The sequence below is a fragment of the Rhinichthys klamathensis genome, unplaced genomic scaffold (genome assembly GCF_029890125.1).
Source record: "Rhinichthys klamathensis goyatoka isolate OS25496 unplaced genomic scaffold, OSU_Roscu_1.1 h1tg000228l_1, whole genome shotgun sequence".
In the NCBI taxonomy this organism is placed as follows: domain Eukaryota; kingdom Metazoa; phylum Chordata; class Actinopteri; order Cypriniformes; family Leuciscidae; genus Rhinichthys; species Rhinichthys klamathensis.
Genome location: NW_026606752.1, coordinates 2,457,111 through 2,475,466, shown reverse-complemented (window position 1 = coordinate 2,475,466; position 18,356 = coordinate 2,457,111). Strand labels below are relative to the sequence as shown.

Below are 18,356 nucleotides of genomic sequence, written 5' to 3'. Positions count from 1 at the left end.
ATCTATTTTACAAGAGAAACCTGGCCAAGGTGATGGCCATAATATTTTGTTTATAAAATTATATAGATATTATGTACATTTTTTAATATACTTTATATTACACGTTGTTTAAAATATAATAGTTTTATTGTTAAATGCCTAAACATACAAATGTATGTGAAACTCCATTGTACTTAATGGGATTGGTTATTCCAGCTGAGGACTTTTGGCCGTATAGTGTATGCATGATATTTTCTGTGATCTGATTAATATTCAGTTTTTTTTTTTTTATCAGTTGAAATATAGTCTCTATATGAAGGCTGCTGTATAATGTTGGTCTGTGTTATTGAGATAAACTTCATTGCTTATCACATATAAAATCATAAACCATTCCAGACACATTTTCCGCTGAAGCAACAAATGCATTCTTTATTTTTGTTGTTGAAAAGTGAAACAGAAGAGCTCAGGCAGCGTTAAAGTTTCAACAGATCTGTAAAGTTTGGTGAGGAATTCTAGCAATGACGGCACTTTCAATACGCATGTGCTGCGGTGCAACATCATAAAACTCAACTGAATCTTATGCAAACCAAGTAAAACATGCTGACTCTAACAAGAGACAGACAGAGTTCAACAGATAAATGACTCAATTTCACACAGCACGTCTTCACGCTTTCCATTTAAGACAAACAATTTAAAATGTCTGCCAAGTGCCAATATGTGTTATTGAAGTAAGATTTTTTTCAGGTGATGCAAACATATTCATATTAGAGACCTAACAAATCAGTACAGCAGACATCCTGTGGGAACTTCTGCTTTGTTAAGGACATTTAAAACAGACTTAAGTGACTACAGCTGTAAAAATACAAACTAGCCAAATTACGCTCCCGCTTCAAGTCAATCTGTGATCGGGGGAGTAAAGGGCTCGAAAGTAGTTAATGTCACTGACAGCCTCGAATCGACCGGCTGCCTGATGGGTGAATTTGTTCTCCGTGATCGTCAGTGTCAAATCAAGCCAGTTTGCTCACAATGGCCTGGTTGAGAGAGTTCAGCTGATTGGTCCATCTGTCCAGAGCGGTGTATCTGGCTCCGCCTCTTTTCTGGTGATCGAGCTCCAACAGCTGATTGACCTGGTCAATTCTACCGTTGATTGTGCTGAAAGACATACAACATCAAATTAATATACACTCACCGGCCACTTTATTAGGTACCCCATGCTAGTAACGGGTTGGACCCCCTTTTGCCTTCAGAACTGCCTCAATTCTTCGTGGCATAGATTCAACAAGGTGCTGGAAGCATTCCTCAGGGAGTTTGGTCCATATTGACATGATGGCATCACACAGTTGCCGCAGATTTGTCGGCTGCACATCCATGATGCGAATCTCCCGTTCCACCACATCCCAAAGATGCTCTATTGGGTTGAGATCTGGTGACTGTGGAGGCCATTTTAGTACAGTGAACTCATTGTCATGTTCAAGAAACCAATTTGAAATGATTAGAGCTTTGTGACATGGTGGAAGTAGCCATCAGAGGATGGGTACATGGTGGCCATAAAGGGATGGACATGGTCAGAAACAATGCTCAGGTAGGCCGTGGCATTTAAACGATGCCCAATTGGCACTAAGGGGCCTAAAGTGTGCCAGGAAAACATCCCCCACACCATTACACCACCACCACAAGCCTGCACAGTGGTAACAAGGCATGATGGTTCCATGTTCTCATTCTGTTTACGCCAAATTCTGACTCTAAGATCTGAATGTCTCAACAGAAATCGAGACTCATCAGACCAGGCAACATTTTTCCAGTCTTCAACTGTTCAATTTTGGTGAGCTCTTGCAAATTGTAGCCTCTTTTTCCTATTTGTAGTGGAGATGAGTGGTACCCGGTGGAGTCTTCTGCTGTTGTAGCCCATCCGCCTCAAGGTTGTGCGTGTTGTGGCTTCACAAATGCTTTGCTGCATACCTCGGTTGTAACGAGTGGTTATTTCAGTCACTGTTGCCCTTCTATCAGCTCGAACCAGTCTGGCCATTCTCCTCTGACCTCTGGCATCAACAAGGCATTTCCGCCCACAGAACTGCCGCTCACTGGATGTTTTTTCTTTTTCGGACCATTCTCTGTAAACCCTAGAGATGGTTGTGCGTGAAAATCCCAGTAGATTAGCAGTTTCTGAAATACTCAGACCAGCCCTTCTGGCACCAACAATCATGCCACGTTCAAAGTCACTCAAATCAACTTTCTTCCCCATACTGATGCTCGGTTTGAACTGCAGGAGATTGTCTTGACCATGTCTAAATGCCTAAATGCACTGAGTTGCCGCCATGTGATTGGCTGCTTAGAAATTAAGTGTTAACGAGCAGTTGGACAGGTGTACCTAATAAAGTGGCCGGTGAGTGTATATATTTGCAGTGAAAGAGTATAAAAAAACATTTGTACATTTTTTTTAAAATAATCTAGATAAAAATTGGATTAAACTTACTTGTCTAAAATACACTGCACAAGCAAGCTTTCCACATCTGAAACATCAATATTCAATTCCTAAAGAAAAACAGGGACATGAAAGCATGTTATAATAATATCATATATTTACTACACTATAATAACTAGAATACAATATAGATTTACCTTTGAAATAAATGGTATGTGTATCCTAGTGTAAGGCTTAATCAATTTGATGAGCACTTGCGTTCTTATGTTCCGTAACAATTCTGAAGGGAAAAGGGAAAATAAAAATATGTATGAGATTTATGAGTAATAAGTAGAATATGTACAAGGAAGCCAAAAGCCACCCAAACTGACCCTCAATATGTTCTCTGATGAAGGGGTCGTCCATTATGTTGCTGTGATTCGTCTTTAGGATTTTCTCAAATTCTGTGATGTCATTGTTCTGGTAGGAACTAGACAGATTATAAGCAATTAATTCAGACCATAAAAATTGAGTTAAATAGAAGAGGACCGGATAAATGAAAAGTGGTATTGTGCACACTTACCTTACTAGGTTTGTCATTGCCAGGATTTCTGGATCATTTTTGTAAGGTTTTGCCTAGTCACAGAGCGACATGGAAAGAATTTGTTTTTTTTTGTTATTTTTTGTTATAATAGACCACAAAATTTGACCTTCTATGACCAGACCCAGATATAATCTGCAGTGTTGTGCTTTTCTGCACTGATTCTGGGGGAAATAAGTTGCTTTACAAGTTGAGATGCTAAGTGAAACAGAGTCCAACATACTTATTGGTCAATGAAAGCAAATCCACCAAAATATTTAATATATGAACATGCAATGATGAAGAATGTGTAGAATTGTGTAATTGATGGTTCTGCTGAACTTTCTGATGGCCTTAGACAGATTGCATGTGGGCCTGTGCATGACTGCCACCATATACCTCTTGAGAATCAAATGGGTTGATTCCAGACTTCATCAGCATGTTGGCCAAGACCAGGTACTTCAGACAAGTGGTTCGTCTGGGGCTTCCAGACTCGTCATAGTTTTTGAATGCCTCGAAAAAGTCTGTATGCGCCTTCTCGAACTCGCCCTCCCTCAGGTGCATTTTACCACCACATTCTGAAGAGAACAGGTCACAAGTCAAAGAAAATTAGTGGACTTTCCAACTTTCCACCATAAACAAAAGAAACTGTCCAGTTAAACACACAAAATAAATAAAAAAACTAACCAAATTGGTTTCGTTATTCACAATAAACAAAACAAACAAACATGCTTATTATACACAAAACAAAAGTAAACTTTCCAATTGAACAAAACCAAATCTTTCCAATTGTACATAAAAAAAAAAAAAAAAAAAAACTAAAGTTTTATTATACAAAAACAAAATAAAACAAACCAACTTTCAAATTGTACAAAATAAATAAAACAAAACTAATTATGCACAAAACAAAAACGTTTTTTTTTTTTATGTCTTCATTTTATCAACTTTATCTTTGGTATTAAAATAGACTAAAAATGTGTAAAATACCTCTGATGACTCCCATGATGAGTGGGTGTGGGATGGCTGATTTGATGTGTAATGACTGCTCATAGAGGGCTTTCAGTTTCTTGTTGTTTTTCTGTGCCGTATACATCTGAATCTCCAAAGCATAGATCTCCAACAGCTGAGTGCCCTTCTTCAAGTCGTCCTCTCCGTCATCCGTCTATTAAGAACATCGATCAGGTTCAGGACAGCACATTAGACATTTGAAGACATTGACAGTTTGGTTTTACTGATCATTTACTCTACCTGACATGACTGGTGTAATTGCCTGAGGATTTTCTGGAGCTTTCCAAACTCTTCTCTTTCCAGGTACAACTTTCCCAACTACATGAAACACAGGAGCAGAAGTTAGCAGTATTCTTGAATTACACATCCTTTCTGCAGTTTGCTGGTCACTATTAAAGGGCATTGCATTGACAATTATATACTGTGATTGACAGTCATTTATACTGTGCATATTATTGTTCCTGATACATAAGTGTATATCTGTAATATAAAACAGATCATTTAAATACACAATGCACTGCCACAGCACAAACCTTGGTGTTAGTTTTAAACCAAAGTCTGTCATTTTTGGCATCTTTTAAAGCATCCAGTGTGGTCTCATAAAACTCTTGAAGCAAGTCCATCTGGAAAAAAGGTAAATAGATAAATATTACTTAATTATCTTTAACAACATAATGATCTTAAATTTTATATATAAAGTGTGTGTGTGTGTGTGTGTGTGTATGTGTGTGTGTATTAGGGCTGTCACGATATCAGTTTTTTAACAGAATTTAAGAATTCGAGTGACGATATACTATTCTACAGAAACCTTAAAAAACTATGTTATCAGTCAAATTCATCTTTAGTTTGTATATTTTGTGTTTTGCTTTCTTTTTTAAGCCAATGAATCACAACATTACATACAACAATTACAACAACTGAGACTCTGGCTTTCTCTGGCTTCTTTGACACTGCCTAAGAAATAGGAGACAGAAAGAGAAAATACTGTCAAGTTCAACAGTATTATAAACGAGTTTTAAACACAACTAATAGCTTAACTTGATAACTTGTGTCCCCATTTTGAACCCATATCTAAGAAATGGCATGCAAAAATTAAAATACATAGTCCATGAAGCCTTTGGACTTCAAACATGGTAGACTATTTGAAAGTATTTACAGAGAAAAGAACATTTGGCAAATTGTTGTCATATTGCCAGAATTTATTAAATCAATGATAAAATTCTGATATCTATAGAACATTTTTAAGAGATGCTATATGATTTCATTTAGAGGAGATGAAATGCTAACCGTTTTTAGCATAGCACGGCATCAAAATTCAATTTATGAGAATAAATTCTGCTTTATGACAGATGGCAGCGTAAAAGTGCAATAACACCTCCTATTGTACTTTGGGTTGCCAACCAGGTGCTGACCCTGGATTATTTACGGCGTCTTATTATTATCATATGTGTACTACTCGTTGCAGTTATCGAGATATATTGTCACACCCTTAATTAACACAATTTCGATATTTCATGGTTTGAATATCACGGTTATTGTCAATGCCGGATATCGCGACACCCCTAATATATACATATATTACTGAACACAGGAGTTTAAAATGTATTAAATACCTGTTTGGAGGTTGAGATATAATCTAGAATAGAGTTGATGGATTTCTCAGAGTAATTTCTGGTGACAGCACTCCTAATATACGTCAAAAGCTGTTTGTACCGGTTCATCATTTCAGGAAAATTTGTCTGTAAAAATAAGAATAAAACAAAACAAATGAGCAGATTTTTTTTATAGTACATCAACTTATTTTTTATTGTAATATTTTACATTTAATTTGCACAAAAAAAAAAATGTTAGACAATGCAGGAGAATAAGAAAATGAATTATAAATATTACTTATTAAATCTTATACAATATATTGTGCTACTATTGTTACACACCAGTTTGAAGTTGATCTTAATCATCTGTTTCAGTGCTTTAAAGCCCCATTCTCCTTTCTCACCCTCCAGTTCCAGCACCTGCAAAACAGAAAATAGTGATTATTTATTACGCCTATTCAAAGTTACAGTACGGATGCAGAAACAGAAAGCGTCTGACCTTCTGAAAGCTGCTCAGGGCTGCTTTAGGATCATCTTCTTTGAGGGCTTTAGAGTTATAGTACTGATTCTCCAAATCAACATTGGGCTCAGAGTTGCTGTCCTCAGAGTATTCCTGAAGTGAAAGCAAACAAATGGTATGTGTAATGTTAATTACAGTTAAAAGGATAATTTATTCATAAAGGATTAATTAAAGTCTTTGCCTGCAAAAACATCTTGAAGGATATTGTACAGCTTAATAGTGCATGGTTGTTATAATTATGACAACAGCATGACAATAGTTACGTTAAGATTATTTACAACTGTACATATATACATGTATACGTAATAATATATTTAACAACAAACTGAAATCAGATATCATGCAGTTTCATAACTAGCAGGACATTAGCTATAATTTAGTCAACTTCACATGAGTCTGCAAGTTATCAATATATACATAAGATATTCGACATCAGAAATCAGGTTTGTAAATACATCGCATCTCTTACGAAACTTCAAATAAACCAACTAAAAGAAGGCTGTCATATTTGTTGACTTATTCTTTGCAGTATTAGCAAACTAGCCACCTGCTAAACAACACCATTGCGAAATTAAGTCCCTATTAACACGCTAAACAACATTTACTGATGTCGCTACATTTGCTTAGCATTGAATTACATGCATTTACAGTTGAGTTTATTTTAGACAGCCGTACCAAGTCATAATCCTCTTCATCATCGCACATGAAATCATCTTCCATGTCAGACATTTTGACCGGAGAGAGAGACTCTTACCCACAATGCTCACCGGCAAAGCGTTATGACATCACGCCGCGCGTTCTGTACGGTGCGCGCGCAGCTCCGATTCCTTCCGAGTGTTTCCGAATCCAGTTTTAGGGATTCGTGTGAGTTTCTTCCGTGTTGTTTAGGTTTTAGACGCATGATTCCGGGTATGACAGTCAGCTGACAGCACTTGTACGGTGTCTGTCCACTCCTGCATAGTGTACTCACTGTAAAACAAAGATTAAAAACAGCACAATGGCCACAGTTCCACCGAAAATCAAGGTGCTGCTCAGTGGAAATGAAAGGTAAGTTCGGGACACTTCGTGCAGCTATTCGGAAAACTTCGATTGTGAATGAATGGAGTCCACTTTTAACTTTCATGTTTGTTTTTGTTTGTGTTACACATACACTTTCCCCTCTTTTTGTTAGGTTGCAGAAACTGAAAGAGGCTTTTCATGGAAAATATGGACAAATGCCTCTCTTCTACGCTCGTGCTCCAGGGAGGGTGAATTTGATTGGTGGGTTGCAACTTGCAAGCAGTGTGTAAACATAACGAATACCATCAGCACTGCATTTGATGTTTTATCATAAATCTTATCATTTCCAGGTGAGCATATTGATTATTGTGGCTATGCTGTCCTTCCAATGGCAATAGAGCAGAATATTCTTGCTGCAGTTTCTGTCAGTGACTCCCAAACAATCCAGCTGACCAACACTGACCCCAAATACAAGTGAGTAACAATCTTCTTTATCTTCTGTTCTTCACAATTTAATTGGTCACATTTTGTCAACAAATTGTTATTAATTAATTAATTAAATTACTCACTTGCTTAGTTATTTACTCACTTAATTCATTCACTCACTCACTCACTTATTCACTCACATAATTCATTCACTCATTCATTCATTATTTACTAATTCATTCACTCACTCACTCATTTATTTATTAATTCACTTATTCATGCATTATTCACTCACTCACTTATTTATTCATCATTCACTCACTCATTAATTCATTCACACACTCACTCACTCATTCATTCACTCACTTAATTCATTCACTCATTCATTCATTATTTACTCACTCATTCACTTTTTTAATTAATTTGCTCACTTACTCATGCACTCACTTACTCATTTATTAATTCATTAATTTATTCACTCACTTATTAATTAATTCATTCACTCACTCATTTATTATTCACTCACTCATTAATTCATTCACACACTCACTCACTAATTATTCACTCACTCATTTATTTATTTATTAATTCACTCACTTATTCATTAATTCACTCACACACTCACTCACTCATTCATTCACTCACTTAATTCATTCACTCATTCATTCATTATTTACTCACTCATTCACTTTTTTATTAATGTGCTCACTTACTCATGCACTCACTTACTCATTTATTTATTAATTCGTTTATTCAATTACTTATTCATTAATTCACTTATTTGTTAATTATTCACTGACTTATTAATTCATTCATTTACTCACTTATTAATTAATTCACACACACACTCACTCACTAATTATTCACTCACTCACTCATTATTCACTTACTCATTTATTTATTAATTCATTAATTTACTCAATTACTTATTCATTAATTCACTTATTCGTTCATTATTCACTGACTTATTAATTAATTCATTCACTCACTCATTTATTATTCACTCACTCATTATTTCATTCACTCACTCATTTATTTATTAATTCATTCATTTACTCACTTACTTATTCATTAATTCACTCTCATTCATTATTCACTCATTCATTCATTCATTCATTCATTCATTCACACACTCACTCAGTAATTATTCACTCACTCACTCACTCACTCACTCACTCACTCACTCACTCACTCACTCACTCACTCATTAATTCATTATTCACTCACTCACTCATTAATTCATTATTCACTCACTCACTCATTAATTCATTATTCACTCACTCACTTATTAATTAATTCACTCACTCACTTACTCATTCACTTAATTTATTAACTCAAATATTCATTCATTACTCACTCACTTATTTCTTTCCTTCTTACAGGGATTTCACTGTGTCTGTTGATGGCATCACCATTGACAGAGATAATCCTCAATGGTACTATTACTTCCTTTGTGGAGTGAGAGGAATCCAGGTGGGGTGTTTAATGACAAACATAATGCATGTTTGCATTATTTCATTATAATCAGTCATTTGACCCCCTTGCCCATGTGTATGCAGGAGCACTTGAGCTTGTCTTCATTAGCAGGGATGTGTTGTGTGGTAGACGGGACTGTCCCGGCCAGCTCAGGGCTCTCCAGCTCCAGTGCCCTGGTGTGCTGTGCAGGTCTGGTCACCATGGAGGCCAATCAGAAGTCTCTTTCTAAGGTAGTCCTTAATGTACATCCTGCATTACATACAACTGCTGCGTATCATACATGTGCTCGCTTTGATTTCATTTCAGGTGACTCTCGCGGAGACGTGTGCCAAGTGTGAGCGTTATATTGGCACTGAGGGGGGAGGGATGGATCAGTCCATTTCTTTCCTGGGCGAGGAGGGAACAGTAAGCCACATGTATTTCATATTTGTTCTAACAATATACGTGGTATTTAATTTATTTTTGAAGGGTGGATGCTATGACGCTTTTTTTGGTGTGTGTGTGTATGATCTAATTTTTTCAAAAATACATAAAAAATGCAATTCATACATACATACAATACAGTGACCGAATATACCTTTTTTATATGATGAATATGTTAAAATTCATCAAATTAATTTTGATATTTTTGGGGGAATAGTCAAGTTGTCAGGGTGTTGCATCTTGATATTATAATGAAGACAAAATGCCTCATTAAAACAATTTTTTAAGCTGTTACTTGTTAAAAATGTCATATACGGTAGTACAACAACGACCCAAATAACTTGTCATTTATAAATGAAAAATGCATGATATTTGTATAAAAATGATGTTTTACGTTGACAAAATATATATTTCAAAACGTTTTTAAAGTAATCTTTAAGATCTATTCAAGGTTTAAGGAAAATGTGTTATTTTATTTGATTATTTTTGGTTACACCACATGACATTTTTCTTTTTTTGAAAATTGTATACAATTTTTTTTTTTACCATATAAAACCAACATGAATACAAAGAGTACATTTCTAAGGCACATGTGTTTTAATGTAGAATTTTAAAATATATATTTTTTTCTTTTTACCTCTTATTTGTTATTGACATTTTTAACACTGTGCATCTACATTACAAATATGTTTATGAGGATTTAGCTTGATTTGACTTTTTTCCCTCAAGGCAAAGCTGATCGAGTTTAACCCGCTGCGAGCCACAGACGTGAGGTTGCCCGACGGGGCGTTCTTTGTAATCGCCAACTGTTGTGTGGAGATGAACAAGGCGGCCTCATCTCACTTCAACATGAGGGTGGTGGAGTGCCGCATTGCCACAAAGGTCTGAACGTCAGGGATGCTTCTAGAATGATAGTTTTAAAATAACACATCTAGAATGAAAGTTTAGTCTTTGTAATATAAGAGTTCACCAAAAAAGTACACTACAGTTTAAAACTTTGGAATAAGTCTCTTCTGCTCACCAAGGCTGCATTTCTTTGATCAGATATAAAGTAAACATTAAAAGTGATATTGTGAAATATAATTACAATTTAAAATAATTGTTTTCTATTGTAATATGTTTTAAAATGCAATTTATTCCTGTGATCAAATCTGAATTTGAAGAAACATTTCTGATTATTATCAATGTTGAAAACAGATGTGCTGTTTTTGTGTGTGTGTGTGTGTGTGTGTGTGGAAACTGTGATACATTTTTTCAGGATTCTTTGAATAGAAAGTTCAAAAGAACAGCATTTATTTAAAATAAAATAACATAAATGTCTTTAGTGTATCTTTTTGATCGAGTATATATTCTGTAGTTTTAATCATAATAGTGAACACTTGGGATGTTTCGGTTATAAGACCCCAGTGGTGAATTTAAAAGTAGCTCAAAGACTGAGTACATTTAACATTATTTTACAGTAGGTGGCGCTGCAACCACATATATGTGCTATTTTAAGGGCAATAATAAGAACAGTTTTGTTAATCTGCAGTTGCAGAAGTGACTCTTTTTTTGTTTTCTCAAAATTTTTATCTGCTATCAAATTTGTTGAAAGTGATATTTTAAATTGATAATTTAAATCTACAGATCTATAAATCCAGAAGTAGTTACTCAGCTTTAGTGATTGGCCACTAATAATTATTGGTAATGCTCAAAGTTTTTCTAGTTCCCATCCTAATTTCCAACATTTGCTTGAGTATATTGACGGTAGCATGTGTGCAGATGCTGGCTAAAGCGCGAGGTGTGGACTGGCAGCGTCTGCTGAAGCTGGGGGATCTGCAGAAGGAGCTGCAGGCGAGTCTGGAGGAGATGCTGGAGCTGCTGGAGGAGGTGCTTCACCCCGAGCCGTACAGCAGAGAGGAGATCTGCAGGACTCTGGGTATCAGCGCAGAACAGCTGGCTCAAAACATCCTCAGCGCCAACACACAACATGGTGAGAGAGCAGTTAAAGACAACCGGAGGAGCTCAAAATCTCCTCTTACTGGGAAATAATCATACTTTTTCTGGTAATGTTTTTTGCAATACATTTAAATATATTGCTTCTATATGATCTACTCTAAATGAGTGGTTTTATATTTCACCATCGTTTTTAATTTGTCATTCACAATGCTTCATGGGATTGTAGTTCTTTCCCTCTTTAAAGCCTTTAAGTAACAGTCTTGTACCTTTTGTCTTATTTTTCGGTAACACTTTACAATAAGGTTCATTAGGTAATGTACACTCACCGGCCACTTTATTAGGTACACCTGTCCAACTGCTGGTTAACACTTAATTTCTAAGCAGCCAATCACATGGCGGCAACTCAGTGCATTTAGGCATGTAGACATGGTCAAGACAATCTCCTGCAGTTCAAACCGAGCATCAGTATGGGGAAGAAAGTTGATTTGAGTGACTTTGAACGTGGCATGATTGTTGGTGCCAGAAGGGCTGGTCTGAGTATTTCAGAAACTGCTAATCTACTGGGATTTTCACGCACAACCATCTCTAGGGTTTACAGAGAATGGTCCGAAAAAGAAAAAACATCCAGTGAGCGGCAGTTCTGTGGGCGGAAATGCCTTGTTGATGTCAGAGGAGAATGGCCAGACTGGTTCGAGCTGATAGAAGGGCAACAGTGACTGAAATAACCACTCGTTACAACCGAGGTATGCAGCAAAGCATTTGTGAAGCCACAACACGCACAACCTTGAGGCGGATGGGCTACAACAGCAGAAGACTCCACCGGGTACCACTCATCTCCACTACAAATAGGAAAAAGAGGCTACAATTTGCAAGAGCTCACCAAAATTGAACAGTTGAAGACTGGAAAAATGTTGCCTGGTCTGATGAGTCTCGATTTCTGTTGAGACATTCAGATGTTAGAGTCAGAATTTGGCGTAAACAGAATGAGAACATGGAACCATCATGCCTTGTTACCACTGTGCAGGCTGGTGGTGGTGGTGTAATGGTGTGGGGGATGTTTTCCTGGCACACTTTAGGCCCCTTAGTGCCAATTGGGCATCGTTTAAATGCCACGGCCTACCTGAGCATTGTTTCTGACCATGTCCATCCCTTTATGGCCACCATGTACCCATCCTCTGATGGCTACTTCCACCATGTCACAAAGCTCTAATCATTTCAAATTGGTTTCTTGAACATGACAATGAGTTCACTGTACTAAAATGGCCTCCACAGTCACCAGATCTCAACCCAATAGAGCATCTTTGGGATGTGGTGGAACGGGAGATTTGCATCATGGATGTGCAGCCGACAAATCTGCGGCAACTGTGTGATGCCATCATGTCAATATGGACCAAACTCCCTGAGGAATGCTTCCAGCACCTTGTTGAATCTATGCCACGAAGAATTGAGGCAGTTCTGAAGGCAAAAGGGGGTCCAACCCGTTACTAGCATGGGGTACCTAATAAAGTGGCCGGTGAGTGTATGAACTAACCATGAGCAATACATTTGTTAATCTTTTTTTTTTTAAATTCCTATCAGAAAAATTATTAATGGACCTTATTGTAAAGTGTTACCGATATTATATATTATTGTCATTTCGCTCTACATCCTCTTCTGTTTGTTCCTCAGCGACTCAGTTTAAACTGTACCAGCGTGCCAGACACGTGTACGGCGAGGCGGCCCGCGTCCTGCAGTTTAAGGCCGTGTGCGACTCTTCCCCTGCCAACGCCGTCGCTCAGCTGGGCGACCTGATGAACCGAAGCCACGCCAGCTGCAGAGACCTGTACGAGTGCAGCTGCCCCGAGCTGGACCAGCTGGTGGACATCTGTCTGTGAGTGAGAGAGAGCGCAGTCAGCTGACCATCATGTGGTCATGCTCTCGTATATCTTACAATATGCAGTGGGGTTTTTTCTTTTCACATACACTACTGGTCAAAAGTTTGGAATATTTCTTTTTTATGTTTTTGAAAGTCTCCTCTGCTCACAAGAGCTGCATTTATTTGAGCAAAAATCCAGTAAAATTGTGAAATATTATTACAATTTAAACCAACTATTTTCGATTTTACTACATTTTAAAATGTAATTTATTCCTGTGATGCAAAGCTGCCATTAGAGTTACCATAAAATATCATTCAATTTTTGGGGTATGTTGGATTAAAATATGTTTTCTTTCTTTTGAACTTTCTATTCATTCAAGAATCCTGAAAAACTGTTTATTATGTTTTCCACAAAAATATGAAGCAGCACAACTGTTTTAAACACTGATTATAATAATCAGAAATGTTTCTTGAGCAGCAAATCATCACATTAGAATGATTTCTGAAGGATCATGTGACACTGAAGACTGGAGTAATGATGCTGAAAATTCAGCTTTTTATCACAGGAATAAATTACATTTGAAATATTTTAAAAGTTTTAAACAGTAAACATTTTTTGTATGGAATTATTTTATTATACTTTTTGTATAATAAAATTACTGCTGGGTATTTTTTTTTAATGTTTTACTGTACTTTAATCAAATACATTATTCATTAAAATCTTAATGAATCTGAGTTAATTCACTTTTGACCTGTAGTGTATTTCTTCTGTGACGCCAAATGAGTCACATCTCTGAGCTTCTCTGGCAAACTACAGGAAATTGCTCGAGTCTGTCTAATGATTTGTAGTTTAATCGAAACCTCTTCCTCTCTTCGCAGGCAGGCGGGCGCCGTGGGGTCGAGGTTGACCGGAGCTGGATGGGGAGGTTGCACGGTTTCCATGGTACCCGGGGAAAAGATAGATTCTTTTCTCCGAACCGTGAGTGCGCGTTATTACACGCCTGACGCCCGTCGATCCGCTCTGGAAAAGCAGAGTTTATTCGTGACAAAGCCGGGAGGAGGGGCGGCAATTTTCATAGAGGAATGAAAAGTAGCAGGGCTATTTTCTCTCTTTTTAGCTACACAATCAAGCCTGTGGCCTCAGAAATAGTAATGGCAAATCTGATGAAAGGGAAACTTTATAAACTCTGAATGGGCATTTTCACTCTGTACGTTTTGAAAGAATGAAGAAATCAGTGATAATTTTATCCCCAGTTCGAGGTTGTCAGGGCACTTGTAAAGTACCAAGAATTTCTCTATACATTCCTACTTTGAAAGCGTTCAAGGTCAATATTCAACATTCAATAAAAACATTTCAATGTTTCCAAGCCTCATCATTTACTTTTTTAATTTAATAATAAACATGTCATTAGTGGTGTTTACTACCGTTGCAATAAACATCACTATTACTGTTGCTCATGCTTGCGTTTAGTATTGTGTAAGTATTACACTTAAAGGGATAGTTCACTTTGAAATTCATTTTTGATATGTTTTAGCTTACCTCAAGGGCATCCAAGATGTAGGTGTCTTTGTGTCCACAGTATTTTCAATTTTGTTATTTTTAGGTCAAACCGTTCTTGTCTGTCAGTCATATAATGCAGGTCTATGGTCACCACCTCAAAGAGCATGCACAGAGAAGTCCAAATTAAACATGATTTAATGACTCGTAAATGTAAGTACACATTGATGGCCTAAGACACGAAACGAGCGGTTTGTGTGAGAAAACGAACAGTATTTATATCGTTTTTACCTCTTGTAAACACAGCCACGTCCAAGTACTCTGATGGCGCGGGCGCCTCTGTCTTCCGCCGGAAGTGATCTCTCGCGCGTGTACATCACTCATTGTTTACACTGAGATTTCGGACGTAAAATCTCTCTTTTTTTCTAATTTCTTTCTGAAATCGTCTTCCATTGCGATTTCCTGTATATCTAAATATGTTTAGATCTTCACAGTGAAAGGTAAAACGCCCGAAATCTCTGTGTAAACAATGAGTGACTTCAGAGAATGACGTACACGCGCGAGAGATCACTTCCGGGGCTTTCCGGCGCTTGCCGGCGCTTGCGCAGACAGAGGCGCCCGCGCCATCAGAGTACTTGGACGTGACTGTGATTACAAGAGGTAAAAACGATATAAATACTGTTCGTTTTCTCACACAAACCGCTTGTTTCGTGTCTTAGGCCATCAATGTGTACTTACATTTACGAGTCATTAAATCATGTTTAATTTGGACTTCTCTGTGCATGCTCTTTGAGGAAGTGACCATAGACCTGCATTATATGACTGACAGACAAGAACGGTTTGACCTAAAAATATCAAAATTGAAAATACTGTGGACACAAAGACACCTACATCTTGGATGCCCTTGAGGTAAGCTAAAACATACCAAAAATTTATTTCAAAGTGAACTATCCCTTTAAGGTGCTTTTAGATTTATCGTTCTTTCACGGGCGAAATAATTTCAGCAGGAATCTACGTAACGTGACAGTGTATTTTGCGTGAGGCATTGACAATAGACAATTTACCTTTTTTGCTCATGGAATTTCCCAAATGTGACCCTGCACCTTTAGACACATACTGCATCATAGCAGAGCATCATAGCAACCACCTAGCAACCCCCTGGCAACCACTCAACACCTTGGCAACAACCTACAGCACTCAAGTAAAAAACTCTAGTAAAAAAATTGTTATATGAAACATGAAGGCAAACCATCCATTTTTAAATAAATTAAACAATGGCCATTTAATGCATATCATAAAAAATTACAATGAATTGTATAAAAATCCATGCATTTAATTTTAAATAAAACCAATAAACAATCTGCATGGTCTTTGTTGACAAAATTGTACAGCAGAAAAATCGTATACATTCTTCATATATATATTTAACATAACATTAAAATAACAGCAACTGTACACTCATAAAAAGGAAATGTTGCACGATGCCCCTCGTCAAATAAATTATTTTCGAAAATATTATCTAAGTAGGCAATGAGGGCAATGAACAGCTAATATGCCTGTGATACATTCAGAGAAAAAAACAGTGCCGACACGTTTCAAACGACAGAACTAAAAAGTACTTCCTTTGATGAAAGGAAAACAAAAAGGCACACAAATTCCTTCTGTAAAGGATCGTTTGAAAGAAATGCCCACTTTATAGACCTTTTTAGTAGATAGATGTGGAATCCTAGAAGTTTAATCGTGTAAATGCTTCAGTCTATCGCTTGATGGAAGGCACGACTCAATAAAACTCAGTCTTCTCAGTTCGCTGAGCTGCATGCAAAAGCACTAACTATGGACAAATGAGGAACGTTTTTACACTTCCTAAGATGTTTTCTTTTTTTTATAAAAAAGAGGTATATTTAAAAACCAAACTTGGCTTTTTAAAATCTTTTAAAACTCATTCAATAGTTGAGAAAGCTAGAGTTTGCTTCGCAAAGCCAACGTAAGATTTACAGCCGGTGCATTTTCTCTGAGGCATTGATTTCGCACATTCCTAATAGTTAGTACTCATCCAGTAGTGCGATTCATTTGGGTGTGCTTTAGTAAACTGAGGGTATAGAAGCAACTTCCAGGTCTTTAAACATATCCACTGCAGATGGTTGTATCTGTGTTTATAACAAAACAAGAGGTATTATTTCACACGCTTGTACTTATTAGCTCCCTTATGCCTTACGGTATTAGTCTTATTAGACCGATGTCATTTGCTAAATGTAAACTCGTGTTTAAAATTGTGCAGGTTATAGAACTCGTGAATTTTAACGTTTCAGATGCCTAAAACATTCGGGAAAGGGACATAAAGGGAAGTTCTTAGGACTCAAAATACAAAAACGGTGCCTTTTTTGAGAAAACGTTTGAATCGGTGAGAATACAAAATTAATCTGAGGTTCATTTTCAAATTCGATGAACGGGAGCCTTGTGAGACGGCAACAGATTTGCATGAGAGTGAAAATTAGGTGAAGGAAAGGCTTCATTGTGCTGGCTCTTTGGAGTCTCCTGTGCATGTGTGGCCGTGCCCACGGGCATCTCTGGGAGCCCAGAGTGTGTCTGCCCAAAATCCATTAAAGACGGGCACTATTTCCTCTTCCTTCAGTAAAGAAAGAAAAACAGCCCTTTATCTGGCCTCCAAGTCTTCCACCGTTACCTCTTGATTTTGGCCCTTTTCCCTCCTAAATCTAGAGGTGGTTGAGGTGGTCTCTTCCGCATTGGTGGTGTTTTTCACCAGGTTGGTGTCCGCAGGGCCTCTCGACGGTGAGGATAGTGGATCCGTGGAAGTAGAGGATGTTGGTACCTTCATGTTCTTGCCGGAGGTGATGAGTTCTCCGTATCCCTGCTGGTGGGCGAAAGCGTACGCCGAGCGCCGGGAACTCGTCCTGCGGACTCTCCTGAGGTTCTGCTCTTGGGGACCCTGCCGCCTAGTGGCCTGCTGAAGTAAACGCACCTGCGGGAGGGCAAACGGTTTCGACAGCTCGTTATGATGTACACTACCCCTCAAAAGTTTGGGGTCAGTAAGATTTTCTCTTTCTTTTATTAAGCAAGGTTGCATTAAATTGTTTAAAAGTGTCAATAAAGACATTTGTATTGTAACAATAGATTTCTATTCAAAATAACTGCTGTTCTTTTACATTTTTAAGACTCAAAAACATTTAAAAGATCTTCACAACCCCAAATTTTTGAACGGTAGTGTATTCACTCATTCATAAGAACATATTCATTATTTTTTTCTTCCCACTGCTGTAAAACTCATGTGTATATGTATAAACCTTGTCAGTGTGTGTGGGATAGAGGTCAGTCCTGATGAATCGGACCGCCACCATGGGCATTATACACACGACTGTGGTGAGGAGGATGACCAGCCACACAATCTTCTGATTCAGAGAGTTACGTGCGGTACCTACAATCAAACAAAAAATATTTAACTTCAGTAATATTTGAAAAAGCTGTTTTATGGTCCCCCTCTCATTGAGATTATATGATCAGTTGACGACTACTCGCTAATATCTGACCATTTTGGTCGCAGAATGATCCAATCATTGATAACAAAATGCTGTGAATATGGTTTTCACAATGAAATTTACAGCAAAAATATGATGCTACATCCACACCAGTAGATGTCAGTATG

At 37.4% G+C, this 18,356-nt stretch overlaps 3 protein-coding genes across 6 annotated transcripts in view; 1 reads left to right on the top strand and 2 right to left on the bottom strand.

Moving 5' to 3' along the window:
- Positions 1–380: 380 nt before the first annotated feature.
- Positions 381–6,879, bottom strand: cops2 (COP9 signalosome subunit 2). 2 transcript variants are annotated; one of them, XM_056264989.1, is made up of 14 exons: positions 6,756–6,879; positions 6,060–6,173; positions 5,903–5,980; positions 5,582–5,707; positions 4,872–4,922; positions 4,502–4,591; positions 4,209–4,286; positions 3,948–4,122; positions 3,360–3,538; positions 2,964–3,016; positions 2,773–2,870; positions 2,599–2,681; positions 2,453–2,511; positions 381–1,131 (listed from the first exon to the last, which is right to left on the bottom strand). In XM_056264989.1, exons 1-14 carry the CDS (start codon positions 6,807–6,809, stop codon positions 987–989), a joined length of 1,383 nt encoding a protein of 460 aa, XP_056120964.1. In that variant the 5' UTR covers positions 6,810–6,879; the 3' UTR covers positions 381–986. The 2 variants fall into 2 exon arrangements, with proteins under 2 accessions (XP_056120964.1, XP_056120965.1); XM_056264990.1 differs by lacking the exon at positions 4,872–4,922.
- Positions 6,880–7,077: 198 nt separating this feature from the next.
- Positions 7,078–11,435, top strand: galk2 (galactokinase 2). The gene is made up of 8 exons (XM_056264893.1): positions 7,078–7,127; positions 7,252–7,340; positions 7,430–7,553; positions 8,888–8,978; positions 9,065–9,211; positions 9,288–9,386; positions 10,134–10,286; positions 11,166–11,435. The coding sequence occupies exons 1-8, from the start codon at positions 7,078–7,080 to the stop codon at positions 11,433–11,435; spliced, it is 1,023 nt and encodes a 340-aa protein (XP_056120868.1).
- Positions 11,436–12,977: 1,542 nt separating this feature from the next.
- The window catches only part of atp8b4 (ATPase phospholipid transporting 8B4), a 45,704-nt gene continuing 40,325 nt past the window's right edge, over positions 12,978–18,356 (bottom strand). For all 3 annotated transcript variants that reach the window (XM_056264986.1, XM_056264987.1, XM_056264988.1), the window contains 3 exons: positions 17,998–18,128; positions 17,526–17,675; positions 12,978–13,210 (listed from right to left, as the gene is read on the bottom strand). In XM_056264986.1, coding sequence (XP_056120961.1) covers positions 13,007–13,210; positions 17,526–17,675; positions 17,998–18,128 — 485 coding nt within the window. In that variant the 3' untranslated portion in view covers positions 12,978–13,006. The remainder of the gene's footprint in view (positions 13,211–17,525; positions 17,676–17,997; positions 18,129–18,356) is intronic.

Excerpts from the sequence above, each read along its gene's own strand:
- cops2 (XM_056264989.1), bottom strand. The coding sequence starts at position 6,809 with ATGTCTGACATGGAAGATGATTTCATGTGCGATGATGAAGAGGATTAT. Across the intron at positions 4,923-5,581 it reads ATATCTCAACCTCCAAACAG|GCAGTGTCAAAGAAGCCAGA; the intron begins GTATTTAATACA and ends CCTATTTCTTAG. Across the intron at positions 4,592-4,871 it reads TCTCAGTTGTTGTAATTGTT|ATGGACTTGCTTCAAGAGTT; the intron begins GTATGTAATGTT and ends CCTTTTTTCCAG.
- galk2 (XM_056264893.1), top strand. The coding sequence starts at position 7,078 with ATGGCCACAGTTCCACCGAAAATCAAGGTGCTGCTCAGTGGAAATGAA. Across the intron at positions 7,341-7,429 it reads AGGGAGGGTGAATTTGATTG|GTGAGCATATTGATTATTGT; the intron begins GTGGGTTGCAAC and ends TATCATTTCCAG. Across the intron at positions 8,979-9,064 it reads GTGGAGTGAGAGGAATCCAG|GAGCACTTGAGCTTGTCTTC; the intron begins GTGGGGTGTTTA and ends ATGTGTATGCAG.